The sequence below is a fragment of the Stegodyphus dumicola genome, chromosome 2 (genome assembly GCF_044657685.1).
Source record: "Stegodyphus dumicola isolate Sdum_Otavi_A_Nest chromosome 2, ASM4465768v1".
Classification (NCBI taxonomy): domain Eukaryota; kingdom Metazoa; phylum Arthropoda; class Arachnida; order Araneae; family Eresidae; genus Stegodyphus; species Stegodyphus dumicola.
The window spans coordinates 16,095,339-16,109,014 of record NC_140769.1 but is presented as its reverse complement, the minus strand read 5'-3'; the positions used below and the strand labels follow the sequence as shown (position 1 = coordinate 16,109,014).

At 30.5% G+C, this 13,676-nt stretch overlaps 1 protein-coding gene across 1 annotated transcript in view; it reads right to left on the bottom strand.

Annotated features, from left to right (window-relative positions):
• The window catches only part of Ube2g1 (ubiquitin-conjugating enzyme E2G 1), a 35,285-nt gene extending 22,654 nt beyond the window's left edge, over positions 1–12,631 (bottom strand). Inside the window, exons 1-2 of the mRNA XM_035371472.2 lie at positions 12,356–12,631; positions 1,398–1,500 (exon numbers count right to left, since the gene is read on the bottom strand). Of these exons, the coding sequence (XP_035227363.1) occupies positions 1,398–1,500; positions 12,356–12,401 (149 nt within the window). The 5' untranslated portion in view covers positions 12,402–12,631. The remainder of the gene's footprint in view (positions 1–1,397; positions 1,501–12,355) is intronic.
• Between the last annotated feature and the right edge of the window lie 1,045 nt (positions 12,632–13,676).

The window sequence follows — 13,676 nt, the reverse complement described above, 5'->3', positions numbered from 1 at the left end:
ACATATATTGCAGGCTTTGTACATGAATCTTCTTTTCCGTCCAGCTTCGCTTTCTTGCTACATAGTACACGCATCGTCTGCGCCAACCCTCCACTGGAATGTATTCAACACTGTCGTATCATTTATCAGCAGAAACCCTTACTTTAAAACTGGGAATATCTTTAAGGCTTTTCTCTTCAATGTAATTGTTTCTGACTGCTTCATGGCACAAAGGGAACACAGCGAATTTGGATGGAATTCTTTGGCTATTTTTATTTTATCTCCAGTTAGCATTTTATGTAGTATGTAGTTGTTAATTACAGCTACATCTAGAAAATGGAAGAATATGTAGTGCCACCACTTTATTTCCCTAACAGGAAAAGTGAACACAGATATTTCTTCTTGTCATCGTGTTCGGGTGTGTAAAAGCTGGCTGTGCAGTGTTCTTGTTGAGAGAACAAGTAAATCTTATTCAATGATTCTTTGTATATTTCCTGTTTAAAAATTTAAAATAAAAGAATGACTGGAATACAGCTAATGATATAACATAAATATTTCTTTTGAAGCAATCTTTTTGTATCCCCCCCCCAAATTTTTTTCCCCTGTAAATACTAGGATTTTAAATAAAGCATCACAGGAGATCATAATTGCCTTATGTGGTATACCATGTATGATTGAAAAGGTTAGAAGTAAATAAGTTAAAAGTTAGAAGTAAACCTATTTTCAGCCATTTGAAATTAAATTTAACGGCTTGAGAAGCTAGCCAAGTTGGGTTACTAAGCAACATACGGTTAAATAGACAGTTCCTCAAATTTGCACAAAATTAAAAATAAACCAAAATTCAAAATCTAGGCTTTGAGTTGCACACGTTCAGGTAGAGGAAAACGTAATTCAAAATTTGGCAGTTCTAGGTGAAACAATTTTTTTCGTATGCAAGGAACATACAACTTAGATTATCTTTCTGTAGTGGCACTTCCCAATTTCAATTCATGTTCTTCAAGTAGAATAGGCTATCCAAATCACTAACATTTCCTTTTGTTTAATAATAATATTCTATTTCCTTACTCATTTAAATGAAATTTTTCCATCAAATTACAAATTTTTACTCAATTGAATTTAAAAAAAAGGAGGGGCCTTGCACCTTTTAAGGGAAACATATATTAATTACAGAAAAATAACATAAAAAAGATTCAATAGCTCCTACTATGTATTCAGCGTTTCATATAAATTAGTATCCTGAATAATCAGAGTACACATATACAATGCCAAAAAAAAAATAAATCCTCAAAATGAAAATATACTATGAAAATACATTCATTAAGAACTGATAAAAGGATATATATTTTTTGCATCATATATTACTGAATTTTCAAATCTAATGTTTATTCACAGATAGGCAATAAATTAATACAGCTTACTAAAGTGTGTCTGGAGGTCCTATTATTAGCACTTCCCATTTGTAGATATCATTATCATCAATTAATCCTGCAGAAAAACCTTCAACAGGATTCTTCTTTAATTCTGAAAAGGAAAGCCACAATTAATTTTTTTTTCCAATTACAAACAAACTGAGACGATAATCTACATTTCTATATCATTTAAAGATCATTCTTTAAAAATTCTTAATTTATATTTTCAAGAATAGGGAAAATAAAAATTTGAAAACTCTTCTTCTATTAGCAATGGATATATTAATGAATTCCATACTAATGTAAGAAGTACCACACTTTTTACCTGCAGAAGGCTCATATTCTACAAAAACATTATATGAGTCAAATTCCATGTAATATAGTAACTGTTTCTATTTCATTTATAACCATATGTACCAAATACGACTAAAACACAGATTTATTTTTTCCTCTCCTGTATCAATGCATTAGCTATATATCAGACATGCACTTTTTACAGCCCAATAAAAGCCTTTTAGAAAAAGGTGTCATACCTTTAGCTTTAGAAATTGTCATATTAATAATCACACACATTACACATAGTAGTATACTTCATAAAATGGCTAAAATTCCTTCATTAAAAAATCTAAAACTTCCAAATTTTATATTATGCCCCAAAGGAAAATTTTTCATTTACAGATACATACAGGTTTCGAGAGCATTTGGGCTAATGCCCCTTTGGGCTGAAAATATTTAAAAACGGCATATCTTTATTATTTCCGGTAGACAAGACTCACACAATGTAGATAAAAACTAATATCTTTCGTACAGTGTGTTACCACTGCTTGCTTTGAAATCGTCGAGTTTCTTAATAAGAATTTCAGTAAAGTTTAAAAAATATGAAATAGATAATACAGTCAAAAGTCGTTAATTCGGACACCCATAATCCGGACCTCAAAGTTACAAATTTTCTGCGCATGCGTCGCACTGACGCATGACCTTTACGGCTGCGCATAATAAGTTTACGTATCACCTTTAATGTATAACAGACGGTATAAGCTAAAATTCTCTATTTCAGTTAATGTTGCAGATTGCGTTGTTCCTTAATCTTCTAATTGGATCCGGCTTATTATTTTTTGCAGACTGTTGGAGAAATTTTATAAAAGTAAGGTTGAACTTTCGACTATGTCAAAATAGAATTTCCGATGCTGGAGCTTCCAAAGGATCTACGAAGGGAAAATATGTTTCGATGTCCATCAAACAAAAAGTGGAATTGCTGCAAAAAATGGAAAAAGGCATATCCTTTGTGTCTCTAAGCATTCCAAAATCTGTTTATCAATTTCACGCTGCTCTGCGGGGGGGGGGGATGTCTTGCGGCGCACAATGAACTGGAAGTTGATCTGTCAGCACTATCCTTATCTTCAGGGCAGATGTTTTTATTTTATTTGGCTTATAATTCCTTACTAAATGTAGTATTTCATCTCGATGTACTCCGTCTTTGAAATGATTTAAGTCAAATTCCTCGTCATTATAATTCACTTCCGATAGTGAAGAAAGTTACACAAAGGTTATTGAAAATGAAAAAATTTCGATTGACAAATTAGTTGGTATTTTCGACACAGCAATTATAGGACTTGAGAAGCGGAACTTTGTAATTGAACGAGAAATGATGTCTATTTATAGAATCAAAGAGAAAGTATTATCACATAAAAGGAAGCAACTTACATTGAAAAAAATGTTTAATAAAGTAAGCAAATAAATATTAAGCTTTTTTTTTTTTGTAAATTTTGATACCCTTTAGACCATAATTGTTCTTTATTTCATAAATTACGGTTTCATATTTTTAATTTTATAATTTCTGCATGCCATCTTACCAGATTTAAACTGATGATCTATAATCCGGAATCGCCAAAGTCCCGACGAGTCCGGATTAACGACTTTTGACTGTATAACAAATCCGAAATTCAAGATTCCAGCTTCCAGATGCCCATATTCGAATACGTTATTCAGAATTTGATGGCTTTAAGCATCATTTTTTTCACAATGCGAGACATATTACATACATTCATGCAGATTCTTCATTATTTATTTTCTTTAAATATAATACAGGGTGATAATATTTAGTGGCAAGAATTTGAAAAGTGATACAACCATTTATAGCGATTCGATGCAAAATTCCATTTCAAGACTATTAGACCTCCTGGGCTAATGTCCGAGCTTAAAATGTGCTAATAAACATTTTATCCCACATGTAGAGGAAATTATGAAAATGGATTCTGAATAATGTTGCCGGAGGCTGCAATTAGCATTAAAAATTACGAATAATTGTTCTCTGGCATTACAATTGCTGGAAGTAATATATCAAGGCTTAAACACAAGTCCATTTCATACTTTAAAACTCTGGAGATGGCCATCTGAAGTTTTGAATTTATTGCCAGTATCTGATTTTCTAGAAAATGCCTGTTCTTTGACATTAAAAATGTAGCCGTTCAGTAGTATATTTTTTAACTCAGCCCTTTTAATCTTTCCTTGAATATCTTTGTAACAGTAGGAATTTGAATGGATATTTAGTGGCAAGAATTTGAAAAGTGATACAACCATTTATAGCGATTCGATGCAAAATTTTGATTCTGAAATGCAATATAAAAAAAATAAATATCAGCTCAATTTTATTAATTCGAGTGGGCCTTTTCCATTACATGACAAAAGCAGCTAACACTTTTCTTTAGAAAGATATAAGCCAACTTTATACCGCAAGTAAAAAAAAAAAAAAAATGCTTCCACTGTCATATCATCTCGATTCATGTAAAAATTTTCTAAATACATTGAAACTACCACTATGTTAGATACTTTAATTGGCAAAGAATAAAATGAGACATTTTAACTTTTTATTGACATTATTTGCTTTGAAAATACAAATGTAAGAGATAAGAACAATACATTTTATTGACTAAATGGAAACAAAAAATAGCCTTGTTGCAGAAATTAATGTAATTTAATAATACCCAACAGGTAATGCTGGTGCATATACCTTTCTACAGAAAACAGTTTGATGCATAATGTCCTATAGTAGAAAAGATCCATTCAAATTCCTACTGTTACAAAGATATTCAAGGAAAGATTAAAAGGGCTGAGTTAAAAAATATACTACTGAACGGCTACATTTTTAATGTCAAAGAACAGGCATTTTCTAGAAAATCAGATACTGGCAATAAATTCAAAACTTCAGATGGCCATCTCCAGAGTTTTAAAGTATGAAATGGACTTGTGTTTAAGCCTTGATATATTACTTCCAGCAATTGTAATGCCAGAGAACAATTATTCGTAATTTTTAATGCTAATTGCAGCCTCCGGCAACATTACCCGATAATTCCTGATCAGTAGCAAACAGATGTTTCAAAATGGCAACAAGTGAGAAAGTACATTCTGCAGATGCTACAATGGGCAAGTGTTTTATCACTGACATATCTTGTTCCTTCAGTTTTGTTGACTCCTTGTTATATGAAATTTTTTGTGTATAATCATTTTAAAAATAGATGGGCAAAAACATTAGTCACTAACAAGCTCCTGCCTTTTGGTAGGAAGGCGGACAATCAGTAAATAAAAATTATTATATAATACTTAGGTATTTTTAAAATAAGAATATTTACTTTTAATACTATGAAAATATCCATACTCTATACTCAGCTCAGCAAGCTCATTAGTTCAGCCTGAAGCAGAATTTATTTTTAGTTACTGTAAATAGAGATTATTTGAAGATTACCTACGCAGTATGAAATTTCTTTATTTCTCAAATGCATGTTAAAAGTTTGATATGATTATCTAAAACTTTAATTACCACTGGTTTAGCATGTATTCCTTATTAAAATATTGACTGCCTTAAATATATGACTTGAACTGCAATTTTCCAGTTAGCAACACAAATTTAGGTTTGGCTTTGAGACAGCTACACTTAATTACACATTGTGATAATTTCTTACTATAGACGTCCTTAAAATTTAATTGCTAATCAACCAAGATGCAACATGTAGCAAATTATAAAAACACATGGCAAGATATCTCAGTTAATTAGCAATTTAATCTTGAGAGTTGCTATACAAAGGAAGCACCCAAATTGTTAAGAAAAGAAATATTAAGAACTGTTTACTTCCTGTAGAACCCTCTGACATACAAAGATAACTACTGCAAAACTGCACAGGAATATGATTATACAATGCTACTTGAATTTATTCAGCTCAAAAATAACAAATACAGAAATTCTTTTTAAAGAGAAAACAAAAGAAGTAAACTATGCTGAATTTCAAAAGTGCCTGAATAATACATTACTACTCCCATTTCTCACATAAACTTTATCTTTGCGAATTATCCGATTCCGAAATGAAATATATAAAGAACCTGTATAGAAATCTGCTTCCTTATTCTTACCTTGATGTCCCATAAAGAATACAAAGCAAATACACATTACAAAGGAGTTTCTTAAACTGAGGGTCGCGGGACCTGCTGCAGGGGGGGAACCAAAAATGTTAGCAGTTTATTCTATTTCTTTAACTTATTATAATACTTTAACAATCACCATATATTTTTACATGATGTATCTGAAAATAGACAACGACAATACAGAAAAAGAGAAAAACAATTCGATGCAGTCTTTTTATAATATAAACATTCAGTTACTTGCTTAGCAAGCGACGCTGTCATTTCGTCTGTTACTTATTTAAAATTTTCACATTGTTGTCTCTTAAAATTAGAAATTAAAGCTAATGGCCTCAAACTGCAATCATATATTACAGTACAAGTGAAAAAATTGACAGTTTCACTCACGCGTGTGTCAGATTTTCGCAATGCTTATGAGGACACACAAAATTTTTGGGGTCGGTGAAAAATGTGTGATAAAAAGGGGACGTGAATGGAAAAAGTTTAAGAAGCCCTGCACTACACCAAAAGTAATTACTTTTTAAATACATAACTGAATATATTAGGGTTTATTATTTAATAAACATTACAGATATTTTTCACATTATTATTATTATACTCTGATGTACAGTGCATTACAAAACAAAAGTTGAAACAGGTTCCTTACAATAATAAATAAGAGAACAACTACGACAAGTGTTACTACGACAGCTATAATAAATGCAGTTATCTCCTTTATTTGTAAAGTCTATTAGAAAATTTTAGAAGATATACTACCATTATATATTAAATTTTATTTATGTACATTATCTACATACACGCCTGTTCTAAATTAATGTAAACTTAACTCCAATATATTTTGAATTTCACTTACTTATGAAATTTCTAGTATTACTTATGAATTATTATTATTTCTAGTATTACTTTCTAATGTATTACTTATGATATTTCTAGCTTTAAATAAATTTAGTAAGTACCCCAGATCACCTTCCTAACATGCCAACAAGCAAAACTGAAATATTGATGAAAAAAATTACTCTATTTTTGATGAAATTCATCATTATAATCTCAGGTTATATTCACAATTATTTAGTTATACATAATAGATGTAAACTTAAAAAAGGGGCAGGAAATAGTCATAAAAATAACATGTAAACTGCATTGGAATTACTAGGATTCCAAATTATATGCACAAATTTTGATAAAACACAAATCACTTGTCAAGAAAATGCAAATATTTTGCTTTTATCAAGTATGAATTTATACCCTCCACTTTCATCTAATAAAGTTGTTTATTGATTTTGTAGTTTAAATAGTTAAACAGTTAAGCCAAGCTAAAATTATCTAATTCAGTTAATGTTGCAGATTGCGTTGTTCCTTAATCTTCGAATTGGGTCCGGCTTAATATTTTTTGCAGACTGTTAGAGCAATTTTATAAAAGTAAGCTTGAACTTCCGATTATGTCAAACAGAATTTCCGATATATATTTACTAATTTGTAAAGGATCTACAAAGCGAAAGTATGTTTCGAAATCTGAAATCTGTTTATCAATTTCACGATGCTCTGTGGCCGGGGGGGGGGGGGGGGCACCGCAGCGCGCAATGAATTGGAAGTTGATCTTTCAGCACTATCCTTATCTTCAGGGCAGATGTTTTTATTTTATTTGGCTTATAATTCCTTACTAAATGTAATATTTCATCTTGATGTACTCCGTCTTTAATATGATTTAAATCAAGTTCCTCGTCATTATAATTCGCTTCCAATAGTGAAGAATGTGACACAGAGGTTATTGAAAACGAAAAAAATTTAGATTGACAAATTAGTCAGTATTAAGACATAATAACATGCCGAATAAATACTAATTCAGAAGTCAAACAACAAAAATCAGCGTTATATTTACAAAATTTTCACAGGACTAGTTTCGATGGTTTTACCGAACCACCATCTTCAGCTGCAAAACCGCAAGGAATTAGTCGGTATTCTCGACACAGCAATTACAGGATTTAAACAGCGGAACTTTGTAACTAAACAAGAAATTATGTCTGTTTAATAGAATTAAAGAGAAAGTATTATCACATGAAACGAAGCAACTTAAACAACTTACATTGAAAGAAATGTTTAATAAAGTAAACAAATAAATATTAAGCTTTTTCTTTTTGTAAATTTTGATACCCTTTAGATCATAATTGTTCTTTATTTCATAAATTACGGTTTCATATTTTTAATTTTGTAATTTCTGCACGCCATCTTACCAGATTTAAACTGATGATCTATAATCCGGAAAAATCAATAATCCGGAATCGCCGGATCCCCGACGACTCTGGATTAACGACTTTCGACTGTATATAGTTTTTATATGTATATAATTTTTATGCAGATGAGACAGTAAAGGAATGAATTTTAAAATAGGCAAAAAAGCAATATTATTTTGCTACAGGTTTTGAATGAAACTATTTTGAATTTTACACTGGCGTTTGCCCCCTCTTTTGGTTTAAGGAAAGAAATTCTGCCGCAGAGATATATTACATGGAGTATCAGGAACGACTTTTTATTATAGTAGCAGCATAATAATTTAAACACTGCTGTAAAAATACAGTGACAGCATGCATTCTGTTCTTCAATATAAGGAAGCACTTCTGCAGAGAACCCTGTAAATGTAAACATCGCCAACTTTGGCGATAATAGTTCAAACCTGGTAACCTATCGGATTTATCCAATTCGCTTGTTCGAAGTTTGCAACCATTCCTCTTGCGTTCATTTTGTTAATTATCACTGTTCACTGTTGTTGTTCGCATTTGCAGAATTATATTATTCTTCGGTTGATCTTTACAATATGGTAACTGGTAGTTTGGCGACTTTTTGGAGGCGATACCTGGGACTTTGGTAATAATGTGAGCAGTACTCAGTTCCGATTACGCATTATTTTGTGTGAGGGAAATGAGAGATCATGGGATATGTCATGTGATATTAATGGACGAATTACGGTTCTTTAATCGGAAAAGGGGGGAAATTGGGAAAAAATCTGGAAATTTTGTATTTGGCTTTATTCTGTGTTGTGTGAAACAGTGTTCGTGAATTTTTGGATCCCATGGCCGTAACTAAAGTGAATTTGAAATGGGTATTTATGTATGTATTAATTTAATGTATGTGCTCATTTATATTTTAAGTAGTGTTTTTGAATTTAATTATATTTTAATTAAATGATAGTTATTTTGTGAATTTTATGTTTGTAGGAATTTGGTATACGTTTTAGTTGAAGTAAACGTGCATGGAAATAATTTAAATATCTGACACTAAGTATTTGTAATGGTTGCGGTATGAATTCGTTGGTGATGTGTATAATGTAATAGATGATTTAGAGGTAAAAGTTTTTGGATATTTTATTTATTTTATATGTGGAAATTTTCATATTTGGAAAGGGTAAATACTTTTTCGCGATCAGGTAATTTCATATATGTTCTTTTTACCGGGTTTTAAGATTGAGAAAATTGTTATGTATTTTCGTGAAATTTTTCTAATTTATGAGAAAAAAGCAGTGTACATGGATATAGTGAAGAGTGTGCGCAATGCCATTTTTGTGCAATTCTGGGATGTTTTTTTAAGTAAAAATAAGTCGGCGTGTACATGGTTTAGTGATATTTTAATTAAATGATAGTTATTTTGTGAATTTTATGTTTGTAGGAATTTGGTATACGTTTAAGTTGAAATAAACGTGCATGGAAATAATTTAAACATTTGATACTAAGTATTTGTAATGCTTTATAATGTAATAGATGATTTAGAGGTAAAAGTTTTTGGATATTTTATTTATTTTATATGTGGAAATGTTCATATTTGGAAAGGGTAAATACTTTTTCGCGATCAGGTAATTTCATATATGTTCTTTTTACCGGGTTTAAAGATTGAGAAAATTGTCATGCATTTTCGTGAAATTTTTCTAATTTATGAGAAAAATGCAGTGTACATGGATATAGTGAAGAGTGTGCGCAATGCCATTTTTGTGCAATTCTGGGGTTTTTTTTAAGTAAAAATAAGTCGGCATGTACATGGTTTATGTGTATGTGTTATTTTGAAAAATGCGTAAGGAGTATGGTATTGTGCACTTTTTCCCAATTTTGCAGTGAATATTTGTCATGATTAAGCAGTTTTGTTTGATAAAATTTCTAGCATAAGTGTAATTCGGCTAGTAGATTGTTGGAAGAAGTGTTCAGGAGATAAAAAGAAAAGAAACATGTCTTTACTTCGTGAAGACAAAATGGCGGCGGGGAAAAAAAATAGAGGGTTGCTGTAGGAGAGTTGGTCGCCAAAAAATCGCCAAGTTACCATAATGTAAAGATCAACCTATTCTTCTCTTATTTATTATTTTTTAACAACGAATAGATAGAAATATTTTTGTAGATAGATGCCGGTTCTCGGTTCGGGATGAAAGGAGGGGTGAATGCTAATTTGTAACACGGCTGTTCACGTTGTGTTCTTAATTATTAACAGCTCTAAGAACCATGAGGTCTCCAACCTCTAAAATAATTCGTTTCCATAGACAGCAAAAATGTGTATATGCATTTTAAATAATAAAGTAATGCTTTTGTTTTTATTATTGGTTATTGCCATCTAAATTATGAGAATAAATCAATTTGTATGGCGTAAAATTTTAACAAGATAATATATTGTTAATGCTTTTCTAACAATAACCTTTCAGAGAATGGCAGGTGTGACATAAATCATTGAAATAAAAAATATTGATTAGCTAAGATGACAGAATAGTTTGATGCATCACTATGGTCATCAAAATTAGCAAACCACTGCTGGTGTAAGGAATATATTGTTTTCTGTGTTAACTGGAATTTAAGACAAATTTTTTTCGTATACCACGTTTAACTGGTTAATTTCAGTATATTAATACTAATTTATATTTTTTAAATGAATTCTTATTTCCATTATAAATGCTTATGTATTGTCTTATGCTTAATAATATATTATTTTCTGTGCTAACTTGAATTTAATACAAATTTATTTTTGCATTTTCAAATTTTTACAACTATATGCTTAATATATTGTTTTGTCTGCCTTGAATTTACATGCACTAAAAATCACATTTCTGGCTCGGCTCATCGTCGATGAACCGCGAGCTTGGCGAGTAAAAAAGCAACGGTGCCAACGGGTTCTCTGCGGATGAAAACCTCAATATAAGCAGCATATGAAAGATCATATGCTACTTAGACTAGCAACAGCATTGCTTTTGTGTTGTACTGTTCTTTAAATGGAAAAACACATTCATATGTCTTTATTAAGTGATAAATTCAACAAATAATAAAACCTTAACTACCATAATATGGTTTCACCGATTTTTATATTTTTCAATATGCAAGAAAATATGTCAACAGAATTATTTATCTTCTATTTTAATACGTACTCAGATTAAATGTAGTTAATGAAGCATTCCATATACGTGCAATTTAATTTAATTGTACCTAACTCCATACTGGAATGAAGATGTGACATTTTAACTTCAGTGGTTAAGTGTTAAATAATATTTCGTTCATAATTTATTAAAAGCTCATTCTTAAACCTATTTTTATTTGCCAAAATATCATAACAATCATATATACATATCAAAAAATCATTTGCAAATAAAGGACTTGCAGGATTATGAATTTTGATTTATTTATTTCATTTGATATTTAAGTTTCCCCCAAAGTAATGTTATTACACCTGTTCTACTGCAGAATTTTAAGTATGAATTTACAGATACTAATATAATTTAAAATAAAATACAAATTTCTTCATAAATATAATTTATATAATTAAAAATTTTCTTAAATACATTTCATTTATACAAAATCAGAAAATTTAAATTCCTTATACGTCAAATTAACATACAATAACGATGTAAACGTAGACAGTCTACTGCTACACATACAGACAGACAACTGCTACACATAAACCTCTATAAAAAATACATTCATAATTTTCAATTCTTTAATAATTTTTTTTTTTGAAATAGAAAATAAATAAGAAAGACCATAAACGTTACATTAAATCAATACACATCTTTTGCGCATACAAGCAATTAAATATTGCATTTTGCCCAAGACCTTGAACATACAAGTTTGAGAAGCAGCTATAAAAACTCTCATGGAAATTAAGCTTTCAGTTAATATTAAATAAAATCAAAAAATCTCAAATTTGATCTGCGTCAATAACGATTATTCCCATTTTTATGTTATCTAAAATAAATAAATAAATGAACTATTTTTTTGCATCGTCAAAAGAGATGGTTAATTTTTAGTCAATTAGCTTACAAATTCAATATAAACAACATAAAATAGAAAACATGATTAACTGTAAACCTTTGTTTTAAACACTGTCTACGCAGAACAACTCTTTGTTTACTTTAATTACATTATATTCTCAAGTATTAGGCTTAACTTTTACTAGAACCATGGATCGCGGCAGCTGGAAAATATTTCATCCCTTAAACAAATTATAATAAGATTCTCATTAGGTAACACATATAGTTTTAGTGTTATCAAGACAAATTATAAAAAGCATTAAAAGAACACAGATACTGCACTTACCATTTAATTGCTTACGAAGTAAAAGTGCTGACTGTTGAGCGGCCATGGAGTGCCTATATCAGTGTGCTGCACAGAACGAACAATAACAAACGAAGGAATAAATATGGCGGCTTAGGCAAGAAAAGCGCATGCGCCTCTACTATTTCATAAATAACTTCAAATTTAAATTCAGATATAAATGTTACATAAATTGCTTTAATAATAAGCACTCTTTTTTATTTTGTTTTTTAAACTGTTAGTAATTGATACGACTCAGAACACATCAAGCACCACTGGAGATTCTGATGCCAATTTGAAGTAATGAAGTTTCTGAAATTTATGCAATTGTTTTAGGCGTTTCCTTTCAGCCTCAAATTAAAAGTCAAGACCAACATCAAACAATCCCGATTTGTATCTCACCGAATGCTTCTCTACTGCCTTATCTCTCATGTATTAAGAAACTCTCTTAAAGCATTTCAAATCACCAGCTCCAACAATTTCCCAGATGCTTTGGCATCTTCACCTCTCAACTGGTTTCACGCACACTTAATGTTTATTCTAAATTTCTAGCAGCACTCCCAACTTCAAAATTTTTATCATTGTTTACATTATACTTTATGGCTTTCAAAATTAATAAATACCCAAATTGTTCGATAAAGAGTAGGGCCTTCGGCCCAGGTACCTTGGCGCTAGCACCTTCTATCGTGAAACCTTGGTTGGTTTGAATCTTTAATAGTTGTAATTAATTTTATGAATCAATAGAAGCACGCACTTCTTTAAATTAATCTCTTAATATCTGTTATCTGAATATCTTTTGAAAGTTTTCAGGCGTTTTTTAGTTTTCGAAGTTATCTGGAAAATTTTAAATTATAAAGCGTTACCTTTTTTACATTTTTAAAGAACGTAAAATGAGTTTAATTAATAAATAGTATTATCAATAAAAATAGCTTTTTAAAGTTGCAATATCATGTCACAAGTCCAACAAGTATTCTGACATTTGTGACAATGCAAATAAATTATGATCTTTGATACTTCGCTGTTATAGTTCAAAGCATAATTTTAGGCTCTATTACTAGCACCTTAACGAAGTAGGGGAAGCATGGAAAAGAAATCCTAAACGAAGATCCAAAACTGGTGAAATGCAGGACAAAAATTAAATAAAATGAAACACAGGCCTCCTGAATAAAATTCAGTCTTGCTAGTAGGAAGCAGAATTTTTCCTCACGTAGAACTGAAGTTCCAATTTGGGCGTATTCATATAAAACTCTACGTAAGAAACTGCAAAACTGATCAGAATGTTGTTCTGCGACAAATTACAAACGAACCGTACTGTATCAGAAAC